We start from the raw sequence: 20,089 nt of genomic DNA, 5'->3' as shown, positions 1-20,089 counted from the left end.
CTTTGATTCCTCCTTCTTTGATCCAGGCCTTTCTCACCGTTTGGGTTCCTCTGAAACCCTAGATTTTGAGGTTTTTCTAATCTCTTTAGATCTGTTCCAGATCCGTGTTTTCCCTAAGTTTTTAAACGTTTTCTTGATATTTCTTTCAAAGCTATGTTTTCAAAACCCTTTGTTTTTTTCCGACCTAGGGTTTCTGAGTTATTTAGAGGATTCTCTGATTTTCTTTTTCTTTTGTGTATTTTTTTTACTACGTTTCCTGTACTGTGTTCTCTGTGAGTTTCTTATTAAGTTTCTTCCTCTGTGTTCTTAATTAGTTTCTTCTACTATGTTTCTTTATTTGTTTCTCCTACCGTGTTCTGATTAGTCTTCTTCTACTATGTTTCTTATTAGCTTCTTCTACTATGTTTCTTTGAGCTCTTCTACTGTAATTCGCATGTTACTCTTTTACTATGTCTCTCATGAGTTTCCGTTACTGAAAAAAGCATGTCGAAGGCCCCAGTTCCCTTCTGAGATCTTTGAACTTGTTTTCGACTAGTCTCTTCTTCTTACTTGTCCTCTCATCTCGGCACTCGATTGATGGTAAAACCCTAGAATTTGGGGTTCATCCGAGTTTGAGAACATTGGCTATGTCATATGTTTGTTCTTCATCTTTAAAACTGTCTGATTTCAGAAACCCTAACTATTTCTAGTTTCTGAATTTGTTCCTCAACTGAATCTCGAAATCTTTCAACCTTTGTCTCTTTAAGCAATTCTGATTTTCCACTGAACTCTTCTAAGGTCTTTTACACTGGACCTGTTTTATGCTATTTGATGCTACTTCTCTTCTACATCGCTAACCCATGTGACTACCATGCTCCTGTAGTCTATTATCTACTGATTTTGCAATGACACGTCATTTTCTTTCAGCTTATCATGTTTGTATGCTCTTTATATGTGCTGAACATCCCTCTGAAATGACTTTCAAATTTGTGATTAGTTCAGACTTCCTTCTGTATAGGCTTGATTGAATTCTTTCCTTGTTGGCTGATTTCCCTGTGACTCGACTTAAGTTAAAACTTTTCTCAGCTTTTCTGACTTGGTTCATTCATGGACCAGTGATTACAGAATCTCTGATCCTTGATCTATTGGCTACTAATTGATTTTTCTTACCTTATTTATGTAACTGTGTATTTCAGAATTCTGCCCTTAAGTATTTACCCCTAATTGCATGTTTTGCACAAGATGTTTAGTTGATTTCTTCCCTTAAATAGTTTTCCCGTTTGAATCTGAGTTCCTTAATTAAGGGAAATCTTGTATTGATTGATTTTTAATTGATACCCCAGTCCCTTAATTGTTTTCTTACCTTATTTCTGCCTATTTTTCACACTATAAATACACTACTCTTTCATTAGCAAAAAAAATGGATCACTCACTCATAGTTTTCTTCTGAAACTACACTTACACACAATAGTATTCTCTCTTATTTGCTCGCATCGTGGCCTGTTTACAAGACCTAATGCTTTTCTCTATTTGTTTCTTTTAAACTGGTATGTTCTGATTTAAACTTTAGCACCACGACAATGTGTTTATTTACTGTTTTTGTATCCATGCCTACTTACTATTTATGTACAGTTCAACACTTAAATTAGCATGCTGATTTCTTTCTGCCTGTTTCTATTATGAATCCCAAACCCCTGCCCCCTATGAGTTTGAGTTATGGCTTAAGTCATGGCAATATGCAAATTATTGTCCATGAATTAAGCTTGATCCCTTGGGATCCTAGTCTCCAATAGTATGTTCTAACAGGCTTATGGGTGTGCTAGCATTCACCATTACTGGGTATGCCCACAGCCTGCCCTTGGCTCTTTACAACCTCCTCGTTCCCCTGTACCCCTGTGTGTACTTATTTGTAGTTGTTTCCCTTCCCCTTTCCCTCTCTCAGAATTCTTTTCTGCACTTGCACTCCCTCTTAGTCTTTAAGTTCTGCCTCCCTCTTGTGAGCCTTGCCTTGGGACCTTGAGTTCCCTCTGAATTTGGACACTTGAGGGTTGGCCCTTCCACACTACACTTGTCCTAATATGATAATACATTTAGGTGTGAGCATTGCCCGGAGTCCTTTTGAGGCTCTTAGGGAACTTTGACACACTTGAATAGGAGAAAGGGTTTGGATCTTGATCTTATGGAGTTGGTTTACCTCATATTTCAGACATGAAGTCTGAATCAGGCTCTCCTTTGGTTGTACTTTTATTTTTTTTTGATGTATTTTACTTTATTCTGGGCTGTAATAATTTTGTACTAAACATTTGGGGTTGGTTAGTGAAAGGGCGGGTAACTATGTATGCAAAGGGTAGATGCCATGCCTATAGGTATTTCTGAATTCTGCACTCTCACATAGATGCCATGCCTATAGGTCTTTCTGAATTCTATATTCTCACATAGATACTACGTCCATAGGAATTCTAAGTTCTGCATAGATACCACGTCTATAGGTTTTCGAATTCTGCACATTCAAATGCATATAGAAAGCATGTCTATAGGGAATTCTGAATGTCCATTTTTTCATATAGAAATCATGATCATAGGTCTGCTACTCTCGTCTAGAAATCATGCCTATAAGTCAATCTGAATTCTGCATATGCATATAGACAATATGCCTATAGGTCTTTCTGAATCCTGTATATCCATTTTCTCATATAGAAATCATGTTCATAGGTCTTAAATAAATTTCTGTACCTAAATACCATGCTCATGGGACTTAAACATTCAATTGCACTTGGGCATCATGTCTTGAACAGAATTCAACATCTAGATATCATGTTCATAGGTTTAAAACGAGTCTTCTATCTTCAAGGTTTTAAATCAGTAACGCTTAGAAAGCATGCCTATAGGAGTTTCTAATTGAATCTGATTCGCCTCACTTAATGTCAGATATAAAATCAGTAATAACGAGTATCATGCCAATTTTGTTTGTAACCATTATGTGAAAATTCCCTCTTATTTGAAGTTTTATTTGCCTACATATTATTTGCACCTAAATTCACAATAATAGTCTGGCCTAGAACCACACTAGTGGATTCTGAGGGGTGCCTAACACCTTCCTCTTGGAATAATAATTTCAAGCCCTTACCCTATATCTGGTTACTCAAATCAAACCTTCTTGGTGTCCTAATGCACCTTAATCATTAGATGGCGACTCTTTCAAATGCAAACCCAAATTCCCAAAAGGGAATGAGTTGTCCTCCCAAATGTCATAAACCCGATTTTGCGAGAAAAAGGGGGCATGACATTAGGCCCTCGCCCTGAATCAGGACGAGGTGAGCCGTCGCGAACACGAGAAAGCCCTTTTAACCGAACAGGTTATTCATCCCCTGTTCTCACTATTATTTGAGCTTCTATGGGATTCTGTTGTTTTTAACCCCTTGGGCCCTGATTCATGCAGTTCGAGAAGGAGAAAATTTTACTGAGAGGGGAGCTTCGGGACAAGGACGCTAAAACCTTCGAGCTTAGTCGTCATGTGGACGAGGTGGTTTCTGAAAGGGATAACATTAGGAGGAGAGTCACCTCGATTGAGCGTCAGCTTCAAGACATGACGGAGGATAGTGGGAAGTACAAGAGTCTTTGTTCCGAGCTGGTGGTCGCACTGCTTCGGATCAGAGCCGAGGCCGAGGCGCTTGTATCTTTACACGGGGAAGGAGCGGTCGCTGAAGATTCTCGTGTTGAGAGGACCTTCGAGGGGGTAGACCCAGCTTTACCTCGAGCCGCGGACCGCGCTTGGCTGGACCTTCGAAAGTTAACCATCAAGGGCATATTGGAAAGCAACTCAAGCGGTGTTAAAAATGGGGATGGCTCCCTGGAGAGAGGGGACACCATCGAGAAGGGTCTGTCATGGGATTCGTAACCGCCTGCATGCAACCTTTGAGGCTGCTAATTTGATAATAAATTTAGGTTGTGTTGTTTTTTCCTGTTGATCTCCCTGTCTGTATATAGCGCTTTTATTTTGGCATATGTATAAGGAGAAATTTTCTCTATTCCCTTTGTTGGTGAAAGAACTTTGAACCCACAACGCAGCTCTGTGGCCCGTTTAGGCTGGTTGATACGACCTCTGATGTGAATTGCCGTGGGGGGTTTCGCGCCTTTGCTCAACCATTTTGCGTTGAGTCTCCAGGTCGGGTTTATCCTGAGCTTTACTGACTTCTGCTTTCCTCTGAGATCAGATGATGGCAGTTTTTTGTCCCGTGCCCTTGGGCATTCGCTATTTTTAACTATTTTGGGTCCAGTCTCTAGGTCGCGTTGCGACTCGGGCTATAATTAACCCTCAAGTTCTTTCCTGCCTACATGAGCGGATGATGATGGCCTTCCGTTCTTTGAGTCTAGATGACCTTACAGGAACGTGGCATGGAGGCTCGCTCGGCTGGCGGTGATGACATTTATGCCGTGCCCTTAGGCATTTTGTAGTTTAACTACTCCGGGTCCAGTTTCCGAGTCGCGTTGCGATTCGAGCTGTAATCGACCCTTAAATTTCCTCGGCTTTCTGGCCAGTGATATTGACACTTATGTCGTGCCCTTAGGCATATTGCAATTTTCGGGTCCAGTCTCTGAGTCGCGTTGTGATTCGAGCTATAATCGATCCTTAAATTTCCTTGGGTTTCTGGCCGGCGACAGTGGCACTTATGCCGTTTGGTCGTTGAGACCTTTTAGTATGTGGCCCAGAGGCTTGCATAGTTAACTATTTTGGATCCGGTCTCCGAATCGGGTTACGATTCGAGCTCATTTTAATCCTCAAGTTGTCAAGATTTTTTAGCTGGCGACAATGGCTCTTACGTTGTTTGGTCATAGAGACCTTTGAATATGAGACCCGTAGGCTTGCTTAGCTGGCGACAATGGCTCTTATGTTGTTTTTGCCCGTGGGCTTTTTTTTGTAGGCTTTGTTTCCGCTCATTAAGGTCTTTTCAGAGTATTTTTGCTTGACCCATTGTCGGTTCTAGAGGAGCCTCGATTTCAAGTTGTTGTCGGCGATGTTTCGAGCACCTCGTAAGGTTCATAGCTCATAGGTCGAGTAGATCGACGCTCTTGCATTTTGGAGCTGACATGGTTGGAGCTCGTTTTTGCTTGTTGAGGGAAGCCTGTTTTAATCGGTTATTTTCGAAGTATATTCAGAGTAGTGGCCTGCAATTTTTAGCGACAGTCGATCGTCCCCGAGTCACGTTATTTTGGCTGTATCAGCCGTTTTAACCGTAGTCATATGCATTTGGCCGTAGCCTTTTTTTATCCCAAGTGATAGTTTAGGCGTCTACATCGAGGGTATGCCCTTTAGGGATTCTTACAAATGCAATGTATAGCATAAACTTCGGGATTTTCATGTCTGTTGAGGTCTTACAGTTTGTCATGCCTATTGAGGTCTTACAGTTTGTCATGCCTATTGAGGTCTTATAGTTTGTCATGCCTATTGAGGTCTTATAGTTTGTCATGCCTATTGAGGTCTTACAGTTTGTGTAGAATAGATTTGGTTATGCCGAGTCTGCCCGCTAGGGTCTTACAGTTTCGGATTTTCGAGTGCATGGCGATTGGCGACAGTCTCCGAGTCATCGAGTTTGTTTAAGCTTGAAGACCGCTTCTCGGGAACTCGGAGTTGCATTGTGAGGGCTTTGTGAGCCCGGGGTTCCGACCCTGGGGTCGTGTAGGCGTTTGAACCGTTTAAGTCTTCGAGTATCTCGGGACGTATTTGGCGGAGAGGACTTTGCTGTGAATATGCCAAAATAGCCTTTTTCGAAGTGTGAAATGCCGAAAAGATATCCTTTATTGCTTGGCGTAAACATAGTTTGTAAATACATATTGTCCCGTTAATGCGGGCTCGGCCCGCGTGGGTGCAGCTCCTCGGGCTACTTGGCCCGGTGCATTGCCTCTTATCGGAGCCTCATTCGTTATTTTTTCAAGGCTGGGCTGACTGTAAAAGGAGTCTCGTAGGCCCTTCAAATTCTTCTTTAGGGAGTGTGCAGACGTCGCCTCGTTGGAGAATCTTGCCGGCAAGAAACCTATTTCGGGAAAAAAAATCCGATTGAGGGAAAAAGAGTGCGACGTTCGCTCGAGGGCTCCTGTGGGGTTTCATGATCGGATGCCTTAACAGTAATACCACCTGAGCATCGACACATTCCAGTTGCTCGGGAGCTGCTCGCCTTCCATGGTGCCAAGCTTATAAGAGCCTTTGCCAACCATCCCGAGGACATGGTACGACCCTTCCCAATTCTGGCCTAGCTTCCCTTCATTGGGGTTTCGGGTGTTGAGAGTAACCTTCCTTAGGACGAAGTCTCCGATTCCGAAATATCGGAGGTTCGTTCTCCTGTTGTAGTATCTTTTGATTTTCTGCTTCTGGGCGGCCATCCAAACCAGCAAGGCCTCCCATCTTTCATCGAGCAGCTCGAGGGCCGTTGCCATGGCCTCGTGGTTTGACTCTTCGCTGGTGTGCCAGAATCTGGCGCTTGGTTCCCCGACCTCTACTGATATTAGTGCATTAGCACCATATAGTAGAGAGAAAGGTGTCTCCCCTTTGCTTGATTTTGGAGTCGTCTGATACATCCACAGCACCTCGGGCAGCGTTTCTCGCCATTTTCCTTTGGTGCTTTCTAATTTCTTCTTCAAGTTTTGAATGATGGTTTTATTCGTGGATTCGGCCTGGCCATTCGCACACGGGTGGTATGGCGTCGAAAGGATCCTTTTGATTTTGTTGTCCTCAAGGAACTGTGTTACCTTGCTCCCGATGAATTGCCTCCCGTTGTCGCATGTTATTTTGGATGGGATCCCGAACTGGCATATGATGTGTTCCCATATAAAGTTGATGACTTCCTTCTCTCTTATTTTTTTGAAGGCCTGCGCTTCCACCCATTCCGAAAAGTAATCAGTCATAAACAAAATGAATTTAGCTTTACCTGGTGCCGTTGGCGATGGGCCGACAATGTCTATTCCCCATTTCATAAATGGCCATGGTGATAAAATGGAATGTAGCCATTCGCCGGGTTGGTGGATCATGGGGGCGAATCTCTGACACTTGTCGCACCTTCGGACGAAATCCTTGGCGTCCCTTTCCATGCTATCCCAGTAGTAGCCTGCTCTGATTACTTTTCGGACTAGGGAGTCTGCCCCGGAGTGGTTTCCGCAAGTGCCCTCACGGATCTCTCGGAGCACATAATCCATGTCGCCCAGTCCCAAGCATACTGCCAGGGGGCCATCGAAAGTTCTCCTGTACAGGGCCCCATTTTCGTCGAGCGAGAACCGGGCCACTTTGGTTCGCAAGGCCCTTGATTTTTTTGGATCAGCGAGCAGTTTCTCGTCCTTCAGATAAACGATGTATTTGTTTCTCCAATCCCATGCCAGGCTGGTGGAGTTAATTTCAGTGTGACCTTCCTCGACCACGGACTTGATTAATTGGACAACAGCTCCGGGGAGCAGGTCTTCCTCTTCAGCAGATAATCCCAGGTTCGCCAGGACATCGGCCTCGCTGTTCTACTCTTGGGGTACATGGACTAAGGTCCATTCTTTAAAGTGGCACAAAGTGATTTGGATCTTATCCAGATACCTTTGCATCCTGTCTTCCCGGGCTTCGTAGCTCCCGTTCACTTGACTTACCACGAGGAGCGAATCGCATTTTGCCTCGATAACCTCAACTCCCAAGCCCTTGACCAACTCCAAACCTGCAATCATAGCCTCATACTCGGCTTCATTGTTAGTTAGCTTTGTGGTTTTTATGGACTGTCGGATTATGCCGTCGACGGTCGGCTTTAGGACTATACCGAGTCCGGATCCTCTGACGTTTGTGGCACCATTCGTGAACAGCGTCCATACCCCGAAGTACGTGCATAATTTTAGTAAAAGTTCCTTCTCTACCTCGGGGACGAGGGATGGTGAAAAATCGGCCACAAAATCCACCAGGATTTGGGATTTAATGGCCTTCCGAGGTTGATACTTGATATCATACCCTCCGAGTTCAATGGCCCATTTGGCCAGTCGACCTGACAACTCGGGTTTGTGCAATATGCTCCGGAGAGGATAAGTTGATAGGACACAAATGCGGTGGCACTAAAAGTAAGGCTTCAGCTTGCGCGAGGCGCTTATTAGTGCGAGCGCCAATTTTTCTAGATGGGAGTACTGGGTTTCGGCGTCCCCCAAGGTTCAACTTACATAATACACAGGAAATTGCGTACCTTGCTCTTTTTGGACTAATACACCGCTCACTGCTATTTCGGACACGGCCAGGTATAGGTACAACGTTTCATCCTCCTTGGGTGTGTGCAGCAAAGGCGGGCTAGACAGGTACCGTTTCAGTTCTTCCAGAGCGTGTTGGCATTCCGGAGTCCATTCGAAGTTGCTCTTTCTTTTGAGTAGGGCGAAGAAGTGGTGGCTCTTGTCTGACGACCTTGATATGAATCTACCCAAGGCCGCGATCCACCTAGTCAGCCGTTGGATGACTTTCACGTTGTTCACCACTGTGATTTCTTCGATGGCCCTTATTTTGTCGGGATTGATCTCGATTCCCCTGTTTGAGACCATGAAGCCCAGGAATTTGCCCGAGCCTACTCCGAAGGCACACTTTTCGGGATTGAGCTTCATGTTGTAGCTTCTGAGGATGCTAAAAGTTTCCTGCAAATGGGTCAGATGGTCCTCTGTGCGCATGGATTTAACTAGCATATCATCAATGTATACTTCCATCGATTTACCTATTTGATGCTCGAACATTTTATTAACTAGGCATTGGTATGTTGCTCCTGCGTTTTTTAGCCCGACGGGCATCACGTTATAGCAATATGTACCATATTTCGTGATGAACAAGGTCTTTTCCCTATCCTCGGGGTTCATATGATATAATTGTACCCCAAGTAGGTATCGAGGAAGGTGAGGGTCTTGTGGCTGGCAGTGGCACCGATTAGACAATCGATATTAGGCAGCGGGAAGGAATCTTTGGGGCATGCTTTGTTTAAATCTTTATAATCTACGCACATCCTTAGCTTATTCCCCTTTTTGGCACTACCACTACCTTAGCTAGCCATTCAGGATACTTTACCTCCCTAATGGATCTGATTTTAAGAAGTTTTGCCACCTCTTCTTTGATGAAGGCGTGTTTTACCTCGGACTACGGTCTCCTCTTCTACTTCACGGGTTTGAATTTGGGATTGACGCTCAGCCAGTAGGAGGTTATTTCTGGTGGGATACCTGTCAAATCTAGGTGGGACCAGGCAAAACAGTCAATATTGTTACTAAGAAATTGAATAAACCCTATCCTGAGTTCGGGGGTCAGCCCCGTTCCCAGGTATACCTTGCAATCCGGGAGGTTCTCGATCGGAACGGTCTGCTCCAGCTCTTTGACTGTTGACTTGGTCACATTCGATTCTTCGGGGGCAATGAAATCTTCCTCGTCATGTCCAAGAGTTTGCATGCTTCTCTCCTCGTTTGAGGTCGAGTGTATGGGGATTGGTGTTTCATGGTGGATCGCAAACATTTCCCTTGCTGCACGCTGTTCTCCATGTATCATCGTGATGCTGTCCCTTGTGGGGAACCTTATCACCTGGTGCAAGGTCGAGGGCACTGCCCATATATTATGTATCCAAGGCCTGCCAAGCAAGGCGTTGTATCTTGTGTCGCCGTCGATGACCTGAAACTCGGTGTTCTGGGTTGTGCCAAACGTGTGGATCGGGAGGGTGATTTCTCCTTTCGTTGCTTCTCCGATCATGTTGAAACCGTGGAGGATTTGAGGGATGGGAACAACTTGATCGAGCAACCCCAGCTGTTCTACTACTTCTGACCTGATTATGTTGGCCGCACTGCCCGGGTCCACAAACACGCGCTTTATCCTTGTGTTGTTTAAGAGAAACGAGATCACCAACGCATCGTTATGCGGTTCCCCCCATGGCCTCGAGATCATCTTCGCTGAATATGAGGGTTTCTTTGGATAAGCATTTTCGGGCCGGTCCCTCTTCTGTAGCGGATGTTTTTGTTCGTTTGGACTTGGGTCCTTGGTGATCATTAGTTCCTCCGTTAATCATGTGGACACTATGTTGGGGACCCCTCCATTTCGCTCGGATTGAACCCGGGGGTACACCAGACTCTAGTTGGTCGTGTCCTCTTCTCCGCCGCTTTTGGGGTTTCGGCTTCTCATTTCACTAGCCGAGCCAGGCGTCTTGCCCTGAAAGTGAAGATTCTGGGCAAGAAGAAGTGTGAAAGATAACTCGCGTTTTTGCAGCGAAACCAGCAAGAAAATAATCACTATTATTTTTAGCTCCACGGTGGGCGCCAAACTGTTTACAGTGAAAATGGTAACAATAATTAAATTTGCAAATGAGATTCTAAAAATACGTGATCTATTCTCGAGCTAGTTGTTAAAGCACTTAATGCTAAGAATGTTAAGTTTAATGATGAAATTCGAGTTAAAAAGAGGCAGTAACCAAACCGAAAGGGGGCCGTTGCCCGAGTGCATAGATGGTCGATGGGACCTCGGGGCCGACATTAATATCGATCTCGAACTATCGGGGGCAGTCGAAAATGGGATAACAGGCAGAGATATGATCGAGCAAGGCTCTATGTTACCAATATTGAACAAAGTAGTGAAGAATAAATAAGAGAATGATAAATGCTAAAGCGGCCTCGGGTTAGTGAGAACAACAACTTAGAAGAAAAGAGAGAGAGATATTGTTGCACTTGTGGAGAAATGGAGCAACATCCGCCCCCTGCAAAGAGGTGGGGATCCCCTTTATATAGGAGGGGAATTTCTTGTAATACAAAACATGTTAACCGTGAAAGTACAGAGATAGGACGGCTAGATGTGACACCTCGAAAATAGGCCTTAGATAGGCCGGCCTTAGATAGGCCGGCCTTGTCAGGTCGAGTCGCGTGACTTGGGAACTTCCTCCTTGCTTGATGCAGCACGCTGCATTAGTCGGAATGCTATACCCTTCGGATCAGCTCTAGACGAACACCGAGGATGAGTCTCGACCTTGGCTCCGAGCTTCGAGGGGCATGACCGCGAGATGACCTTACGATGGGGAATTCGGGCCCCCGGATTCGCCGCATACAACGTGGCCGAAAAACTAATAGATTTTAAAAATAATATAAATACGTAAAAACCTGTAACCATTTCAACATTATAAATTATAATTATAATTATAAATGTTAAGAAAAAGAAGAAATACTAGTATGCTATTGGTTACATTAACTCCACACTCAACCCCTACCGCCATCCCTTTCTCTTATTGCCCGTTTGGGGAAAACGTAACTGTAAAGGACCTCAACGTCGGTTGGCGAACTTCCACCAAGAGGGGTGCACTCTGCGCACCTTTAATTTCTCTCTCTAAAACCCTAACTAACCACATTTTCCCTCTCTAACCCTCTAACACCGCAATGCCAATGCGAAGAGGGCTCTACCTTCTCCTCCTCCTGTCCTCCTCCTTTTCTTCTGCTGATCCGATACCTGGTGGAGATTCAGAAAATGGCGTCGTCGTCGTCGGTGTCAATGTTGCTGCTGAATTGAATGCGTCTGCCGTTGCGAGATCTGAGGAAGGTAGTTTCGCCAACATGATCGATCGAGCTCTGGAAAAAGAGTTCAATGAGACCGAAGAGCAGCCCGGTGGTTAGTCACATCTACCATTTGATTTTCTTCTAGGTTTTGTCTTTGCTGAATTACATTCTTCCAATCATGGGTAAGTTGCAACACTAGGTACATTCAGAGGTGGATTCAGGATTTGAACTTTATGCATTCGGGATTCTAGGACAGCAAGCTCGAGTGCTTGTAACTGGGTTCAAAATTTAACATTTGTACATATTTAGTGGTTTTGTTAAGACACGGGATTGGACCAAAGCTATTTAGTAAAGCACAATGTGGGGCTTAAATTGCACGTCTAAAAGTTGCAGTTTTTCGCTATTAATTCTTTTTAAGAAGCAGTTTTAATATAATTACTTGCTTGCGTGGCAATTTTGTGCTTCTAAAGGCTATTTTTCACACACATGGGGCAATGTAATTGTGTTTCCAGATTTGGTTGGTTGTTCTCGGAGATGTTTTTAGAAACTTGAGGTATTTACTGTTTATGTTCGATGCATAAGATTCTGTTTTGATTTTGTGAAATGGTCTTTAATAACTTCAGAACCCCAACTTGCCCCTAAATCTCAGGAGTCAACGTGGTTCGTTATCACTTCTCTCCGATAACTCGAACCCCCAACCTCAAAGATGGAGGAGGAATGCCCGTCCACTAGGCTATCTTTTGCTTGTTAGAACTTAGAACCCCTAATTTGCTTTGAAAGGGAAATTATTTAGTATCTAAATGAAGTGGACTTGAATAGAGCTGAATGGATAGAGGATTAATATATTATTGATATAGCTGATTGATTGATTTGTCTATTATAAGCTCACATATGTGTCTTTCTCTTTGCTGTCCGTCTATCTCATACTATTACTGTTTCTTGTTTCAGCAATAGATCACGGGAGCTTCAACAATAGTGTCTCGGAGCAGGAGGTTTGCGCGATGTTCCTTTAAGTTATTGTCTTAAGGAGATAATAAGAATAATTGGTTGCCATATGTTAGTAAATGATATTGGTTTGAACTTCTCATGGAGTCATGCTTTATCTGAAATTAATTGCAATAATCTTTAGGTAATTTACTCCTATGAGTAGCTGGATGGATTGGAGTTTGTTGGACTGATGTTGATCCGTGACATGTTGATATCTTGTTTAATGGGTTTACTATGTATTTATTTGCTAGATTCTTTGTAGTTTTAGTTTAGCTCTAAAGGGGAAGTATGTGAAGATGTTTTTATGTCAAAATTGTGGGCAAAGATTTATTTTATATGTTTGCTTTCATTTTGTGTAATACATATCTAATAGTTGTGTATTAATTATGGAACCTTCCTTTATTTTACGTACCCTAAAACTCTATTTAAGGAACCATCTTGAATGTAGTTACTCATAATTTCAAACTAATTCTCTCTCTTCTCTCTCCTTTTCGCGCTTGGCATCATAGTTGCTAGCTGTAGATAGATAACTTTCTGTTTAGGTAGTTGTTTGACCAGAAAACTTTTTCGCCATTGTCCAAGTCGTGGTGAGCTTGTTATCTCGACATTCGTGTTCCATCTAATAGTCAAATGATATCTAGAGTTTGGTCTCGACAAGACAAAACGATCATCAATACCATGTCCAGATACAGACAACAATGCGCGGTCACGTCGTTAGAAGTTCCATAGCCAGGCCCAACACTTGCATCGTCATGTTTCTTTTGCATTTTCCATGGAAAATGGGAATACCTGCTTGTACAGATGGTTAAAATTTGGGAGGTTTAGTACATTGATTCCGTACTTTGTAACGATAATACCAGCTTGATGTGAAATCAATGGATTACTTTGCTTTCTTAAAAAGAAACATAAAACCAATGAAACAAGGGCAGTCAGTGGTTAATTTTCAGCCACATAAGAGGCCACAACAGTGGAAGCTGTGAATGAGTCGTCCCTAGGACTTCTCGACATTCTGGCTCCGTCATTTCTGTTCCTTTTATCACATTCTGATCATACATTAGTCATCATTAATTCTGGAAGGATTTCAATATTAGTTGCTTTAGTAAAATGAGTTACAAACGAATTCTCCAAAGTAGTCATAGTATGTCATTTTGAGGTATTGCCAAAAACATATTTTTAGAGTATTGCAGTTTTTCCTAGTCCATTAGTCAATTTGCTTATCTTACTGTAGAACTTGCAATTTAGAAAAGCAATACAAGAGAGAATCTTATTATGCTTTTTTAAGTTTGATTTTTTTGATTATGGCCTATTTCCAAGTACTGGGGAACATATATATATGCATTTATGAAGCATGTCAATTCTCAGGCAGTTCTGGAAACCGTTGCTAGGGTTGGTAGGGTCAAGTTTAAGAAGAACGAGACAAATGAGGAAAAGTATGCCATGCTATCTTAAGATTCATTACATACTATGCTACTTCTTTAAAGGTCTCCCTGTTGTCACAAGATGGAAAGACTCAATGCTGTTGGTATTCTTTTGAGTTTTGTACTAGGTCATTCCAGTTGCAGAGTGTTTTCAACCTGGATAATGACAATGGAGCAGAAGATACGCCTACATTGATAGATCGAAAGGTACTTCTTACATCTTCAAAAGTTCTTTTGAGAAGATCACCTCTGTGCTCCGCTAGAAAGATGATTATGGATTCCTGACAACACGATTTACTAACTGGTCCCCCCCTCCCAAAAAAATAAAAATAAATCAGGATAATGTTTTTATCATGTCTAATCCGAAGTCAAAGTTTCCAGTGCTGCAGCTAGATTTAAGGTTAGCTTACTCCCTCTTTGCCACATCCTGGTTACTGTAAAACTTAATAACTAATAGAAAGACAAATTTATCAGGGTAGTTTGTTAATCGATCTGATTTTATGTAACTCCATTCGCAGATTGATATCTGATCTGGTTGTTGTCATTGTTTCTGCAACTTGTGGTGGCATTGCCTTCGCGTGTGCTGGACAACCGGTCTGATAACTTCTCCTTTTGCTTGTTCTGATGATAACTGCAATAGCTCCTTTCACTGTCTTCTGCATATGGTCTGTTTGACTTGCGGATTATGTTTATTTGACTTCTTTTATGAATCTTGTTTTATAGCATATGCTACTAATGTCTTGCAGGTTGTCACTGGATATTTGCTGGCAGGATCAATTATTGGACCTGGTGGTTTTAACATTATCAGTGAAATGGTGCAGGTATGTTGATTTCATGTCTTTTTCAGTTAAGTAACTCAATCAACCATTCAATTAATCAATTAACTCATTCCCAAGTTATCTTCAATCAAGTAACTAAGAAAAAAAATTCATGTGGTGTACAGAAATTTCTCTCTTGAATTTATTTGACTTATATATGTTTATGCGTGCTGTTTTGCTTTTGCGGTTTGTGTTCCATTAAGTGTTAATGAGTCATTTTGTACATTTGAGAGTATTGAGATGTGTAGAAGTTATACATTCTGTTCTGCTTCATACTATTAGCACTTTCCAGCAGTTTAAAGTGTTTTGGGTTTCAATGCTTTATGGCTTATATCAACTGTGTTTGTTGTTTGACGGTCATGTATCCTGTGGTGTTAATGGTATTGCTACTATGTTCTAGTATTCTTTCAGTCTTTTTAAATTTATGTTTCCTGAATTCCTGTGGTACAATTTTGCAGGTTGAAACAGTTGCTCAATTTGGTGTTATCTTTCTTCTTTTTGCGTTGGGCTTAGAATTTTCCACTGCAAAGGTTGGCTTTTGGTTATTAAATGAAAACATTTTGTCGTCTCATCTTATAAATTGAAAGAGGATGTGCAATTTAACTTGTAATTGCAGCTTCGCATTGTTCGTGCTGTTGCAGTGTTAGGAGGGTCACTTCAGATAATTCTCTTCATGTGTTTGTGTGGAATAACAGCCTCGGTGTGCAACTTTTATCATCACCTATTTCAGAGCTATTGTTATGACTAGTTCAATTTTAGTTATCTGCAGTCTGGGCAAGCTTTTATCTAAATGTTTGAGGCTCCAGCTATGCAAATTTGAGCTCTTTGATATCACCTTATCTTAACCGTGATTTGTTGATACTTGCAGTTATGCGGTGGGAAAGCATCTGAGGGTGTTTTTGTGGGTGTCTTCTTGTCAATGTCTTCAACAGCAGTGGCAAGTCCTTGTGGATTTTGACTTTATCTTTCCTATTGAATTTATTGGACCGCCAAGTATCTTGTCATGGACTCTTATAGCATCTTTTGCACGAGGGGCGAGGATTGGGAATATTCCAAATAATTTAAGTTCACACAAGGTGTACTTTAGGAGAGAAAAATGGGATAGTTTACCAGTAATAATATAATTCACTATGGTATAATTTAGGGGAGAAGTAGGGAAATGTCGCTGTGAATGCACGGATCACCTTTTATATTGGGTTTCATTAGTTTCAACCCTATATCAGTTGTTTACTTGTTTCTACAAAATGTTAGGAGCTCGGTTGGGTGTTGGAAGACTGGAATTGATCATCAATTTTTGGAGAAATGTATTGACTGAATAATCTTTAAAACAAGTGTATTACAGAAAATTGTGGAAGAGGATTTACTTTAATTCTTTTACAATCACAAGAAAGATGACAAAAGCTTACCAGTTCTTCGTGCATCCTGTTTTGTGCTTAACTTGCTGCTAAAGATGTAATTTCAAATGTTGTTTAGGAATTCCTTTTTACAATTTAGACAAGCAATATTTCTTGGATATTCTCTAAGACCTTAGGCTATCTCAATCCTCTATGGATTTCTTTCTCCCAACGTATTTGCAGCCTAAAATTGCGATTAACTGGATAGATATAACGGGAAGAGTGCGAAAGGAATAAATGGGCAGTCTATATAAGCATATTTCATATTCGGGAAGTCATACTATCTTGAATATTGAATTAGATACATTGTGCTGTACCTAGTAAAATCATATTTAACATACTGAAGAAATAATACATCTTGCTAAATTGCAGGTGTTGAAATTTTTGATGGAAAGAAATAGTGTTAACACTCTCTATGGGCAAGTCACAGTTGGAACCCTTATTCTGCAGGTGTTTTAGCTTCCCATCTTTGTTGTTTGTGATATTGCTATTACTAAAAGTTTTATGGTGCGTTATTTTTCACATGGATGGGCTATAGTTGCTCTAACAATTTTCAATGCTTATTATTTTGCTAGTTCTTTTTCATTAAGAATACTTCCCTTATTGAACTTTTGAGATGTTTCACTGACAGGATTGTACAGTCGGTTTGCTATTTGCACTGCTTCCTATTCTGGGTGGTACTTCTGGTGTTTTTCAAGGAATGGCTTCCATGGCAAAAGTGTAAGCAACAGTGGTTGAAAAGTTCTAAAATTGGAATGCAAGCTCAAATCATTGTGACACGTTTATGCTATTACATGCATAATATCGAAATCGTTGAATGTCCATAATATATTGCTCTAATGTAGTCTTTGGTGTTGCTAATGATTTATCATACATAATCCTTGGGTATGTAGCCTCTCTATCTTCACTAGGTAGGGTTAAGTCTGTGTACACACTACCATTCCCAGACCCCACATGTGGTAATATACTGGATTTGTTGTTGCTGCTGTTGTAATCGGTGGGTATGGCGATTATGGTGCCAAGTAAAAGAATTCTCAAGTTATTGTTGTTAGCTTTATGTAATTTCTAATATTCTAAGCATAATTTTGGACAAGTGTCGGTCAACTATTGTCCTGCATCAGGTTGAATTGTGTGACCAAATAATAGTCAGCTGATAGAGTCATAGGGGTAAGTCTGCATACACACTACCCTCCTCAGACCCCACATGTGGGAATATACTGGGTTTGTTGTTGTAATCGGTAGGTATGGCAATTATGGTGCCAAGTAAAAGAATTCTCAAGTTATTGTTGGTAGCTTTATTTAATTTCTAATATTCTAAGCATAATTTTGGACAAGTGTTGGTCAACTACTGTCCTGCATCAGGTTGAATTGTGTGACCAAATAAAAGTCAGCTGATAGAGTCATTTCACCTTGGTTTGGACCTGATATTCTCATGCAGCTTTTATTTCTGAACTTATCAGCCTAGGGCCATTAGCATTTTTTTGTGGGTGCCCAAGGTGTACGTGTCATACAAAGAGAAACAACCTGAATATTCTTGGGCGCATTTCATTTTGTTGTACATACAATCTGAATTCTAGTTTTGATACTCCTCTCAAAAAAAAGTTCTGTTTTTTTCTAAAATTTTCCGACACTAGTAAATTTATTGAACGTTTTAGCAGTCCGTCATGCCCTTAATTTGCTACTTTTCCTTGGATTACAGGTTGGTGATTTTGTTGATGTTCTTGACCATTTTGTCGATCCTATGCCGCAGTTGCGTTCCTTGGTTTCTTAGATTGATGATAGGCCTATCATCACAGGCGAGTTTGCATCTGCTTGAATAATGCATAATTTTACTATCATTTTTGTTTCCTCAGGTGACTATGAATATTTGATTTACTGGAATTATTCTGCAGACTAATGAATTGTACCAACTTGCATCCGTGGCTTTCTGCTTGCTTGTTGCTGGGGTTTGTCTCCCTTTACTATCCTGAGTAGCATATCAGTGCAATCTGACTATCTTTTTCCTTTAACTGTTCATCCTGATAGTTTTTCAGTTAATCACTTCTCAATCATATGACAATGAGCACATATAGCCTACTGGATAAAATGGGTTGTTGCATCTTGTCAGTGTAGTGATAAGCTGGGTTTAAGTCTTGAACTGGGTTCTTTTGCTGCTGGAGTGATGATATCAACTACTGATCTGGCTCAGCATACTCTTGAACAGGTACAATCTTTTGTACATTTCATATGCACACTGCATTTAGCCTTAAATCTTTTGTTGTTTGCCAGGAGTCCTTTTCAGTTGGATGACTCGTATGTCAGTGTATAAGAAGTGTGAGATTTAGAGAACCTGTAGTTTTAAAGAACTCCTAGCTTGGCTTAGAAGTCAGTTCTTTGTGTAGAACGGACCCGAATAGAAGCTATAGATATAGATGATTATATAACTGATCCCTACTACTTTGGTATTGGAGATGTAGTTGCTTGATTTAATGGCTGTTGTTTGTCATGCTCTCTTCCCTAGCTACATATATCTGGCTTTGGAGTATTCTCAAGTAGTCAACAAACTAAGGGACGTTTTCTATTGAAGGTTTAAGATCCTCAATTGACACTTAGCTGTATCACATTATTAAACTTCATCTATATGGATTCAAAAAATTCAGATTTAATCCTGGTAGTTCAGTCATCAATGTCACCAAACTTCAAATTTTTCAACTTCTTGATAGCTTCAGCCTAGAAACTGAAAACTTTCCTGTGAAATATAAAATCTTTAAAATGGGTGTTACTTAATTTCTTTTCCTTCTCAAAAAATATAAAATCTTTGAAATTGAATTTCAGAGTCCTCTTCCTAATGTAGAGACATTTAAGTTACAAACATCATTTGTTCAAAACTATTGGACAACTTAGGCCACCACATGGTCATCATCTGAATTTGAAGAGCTTGAGATCGAGCTTCAATGAGCATCACTTTTTTATGCTCTCATGTGGTCTAGCTGTTGAAGCAATCTTCCTGTGGCCGGTGGTCTAAAAGGCATTTTTGGGGTGCGCTTTAGGGCGCATCCAGGTGCAAGGTGCATTAAGATCCGCTTGGGGCGGAGGTGAGAGGCGTATGCCTCGCAACATAGGCTGTGAGGCATATGCTTTTGGGTGAACATCGAGCCTCAGACTATGCGTCACCCTGAAGTTTTGTACAAATAAATCTTCAAACTGCCTAAAATAGATGTATGCAACTGGTTGAAGAAGATGAAAAGACAAAGATGAGAACCTACTGCCACCTTCTCCTTCTTTTGCTTCACTTAGTCTTCTTCTTCTGCTTGCCGTAATTGACTTGGTAGACTTGGAAGCCATTGTTGGTGTAGATCTGGAGTTAAGGGAGAGAGGAGCACGAGGTTAGCAATTTTTACAATATGGTAATGGATGCGGCGGAACTAGGGTTAGATCAAAAAGTAATTTCGATTGATAAATTCTAGCCATTAATTTATGGGCCTTCTTTGGTCGTGGGCTCCCTAATGGCCGAAGATTATTGATGTTTCGTAGTACTTAATGTAAACAAAATGAGATAACAATAATTAAAAACTGAGGGGAAATGATTCACTTATAAAGAGTTTTTCATGTATTGTTAAATTAATTTGTATGTTTTTTTTTAAATATAACTTTCTACAAATTTTGAGTTCCTCCTCCCTCTCTCTCTACATATATATATATATATATATATATATATAAATTTTTTTTTGTTTAATTTAATTTCAATAATAATGTTTGTTTAAAATATAAAATTCGTGGGGACTTAAGTCCCCTCAAGGCTTATGCTTCTCTCCATGACAAGTAAAACACCTTTTCTCATCGCTCCTGCTGTCGGTACCTGTGACCATGCTCGTGAATAATACTTGGTGACAAATTGAAAGATACCCGACTTCTTTTTGAAATTGTAGAGGATCTTTCTTGGAAGTTTGGCAGTTAGGAGGAATTCTGAGAGCCATAATGTTAGGTTTTTTACTGATGCCTTACTAGCCAGTAT

The 20,089-nt window shown here is 41.2% G+C and overlaps 1 protein-coding gene across 6 annotated transcripts in view; it reads left to right on the top strand.

The window, feature by feature from the left end:
• The first annotated feature begins 11,155 nt into the window (after positions 1-11,155).
• Positions 11,156-20,089, top strand: part of LOC107791888 (K(+) efflux antiporter 6-like) — a 34,660-nt gene continuing 25,726 nt past the window's right edge. For all 6 annotated transcript variants that reach the window (XM_075225417.1, XM_075225416.1, XM_075225415.1 and 3 more), the window contains exons 1-15: positions 11,156-11,590; positions 12,427-12,470; positions 13,828-13,895; positions 14,012-14,090; positions 14,222-14,283; positions 14,402-14,477; positions 14,630-14,704; positions 15,160-15,231; positions 15,318-15,401; positions 15,570-15,638; positions 16,468-16,545; positions 16,727-16,815; positions 17,795-17,891; positions 17,988-18,041; positions 18,203-18,298. In XM_075225417.1, coding sequence (XP_075081518.1) covers positions 11,362-11,590; positions 12,427-12,470; positions 13,828-13,895; positions 14,012-14,090; positions 14,222-14,283; positions 14,402-14,477; positions 14,630-14,704; positions 15,160-15,231; positions 15,318-15,401; positions 15,570-15,638; positions 16,468-16,545; positions 16,727-16,815; positions 17,795-17,891; positions 17,988-18,041; positions 18,203-18,298 — 1,272 coding nt within the window. In that variant the 5' untranslated portion in view covers positions 11,156-11,361. The remainder of the gene's footprint in view (positions 11,591-12,426; positions 12,471-13,827; positions 13,896-14,011; positions 14,091-14,221; positions 14,284-14,401; positions 14,478-14,629; positions 14,705-15,159; positions 15,232-15,317; positions 15,402-15,569; positions 15,639-16,467; positions 16,546-16,726; positions 16,816-17,794; positions 17,892-17,987; positions 18,042-18,202; positions 18,299-20,089) is intronic.

Source organism: Nicotiana tabacum, chromosome 11 (genome assembly GCF_000715075.1).
Source record: "Nicotiana tabacum cultivar K326 chromosome 11, ASM71507v2, whole genome shotgun sequence".
In the NCBI taxonomy this organism is placed as follows: domain Eukaryota; kingdom Viridiplantae; phylum Streptophyta; class Magnoliopsida; order Solanales; family Solanaceae; genus Nicotiana; species Nicotiana tabacum.
This window is presented reverse-complemented; position numbering and strand designations above follow the sequence as displayed.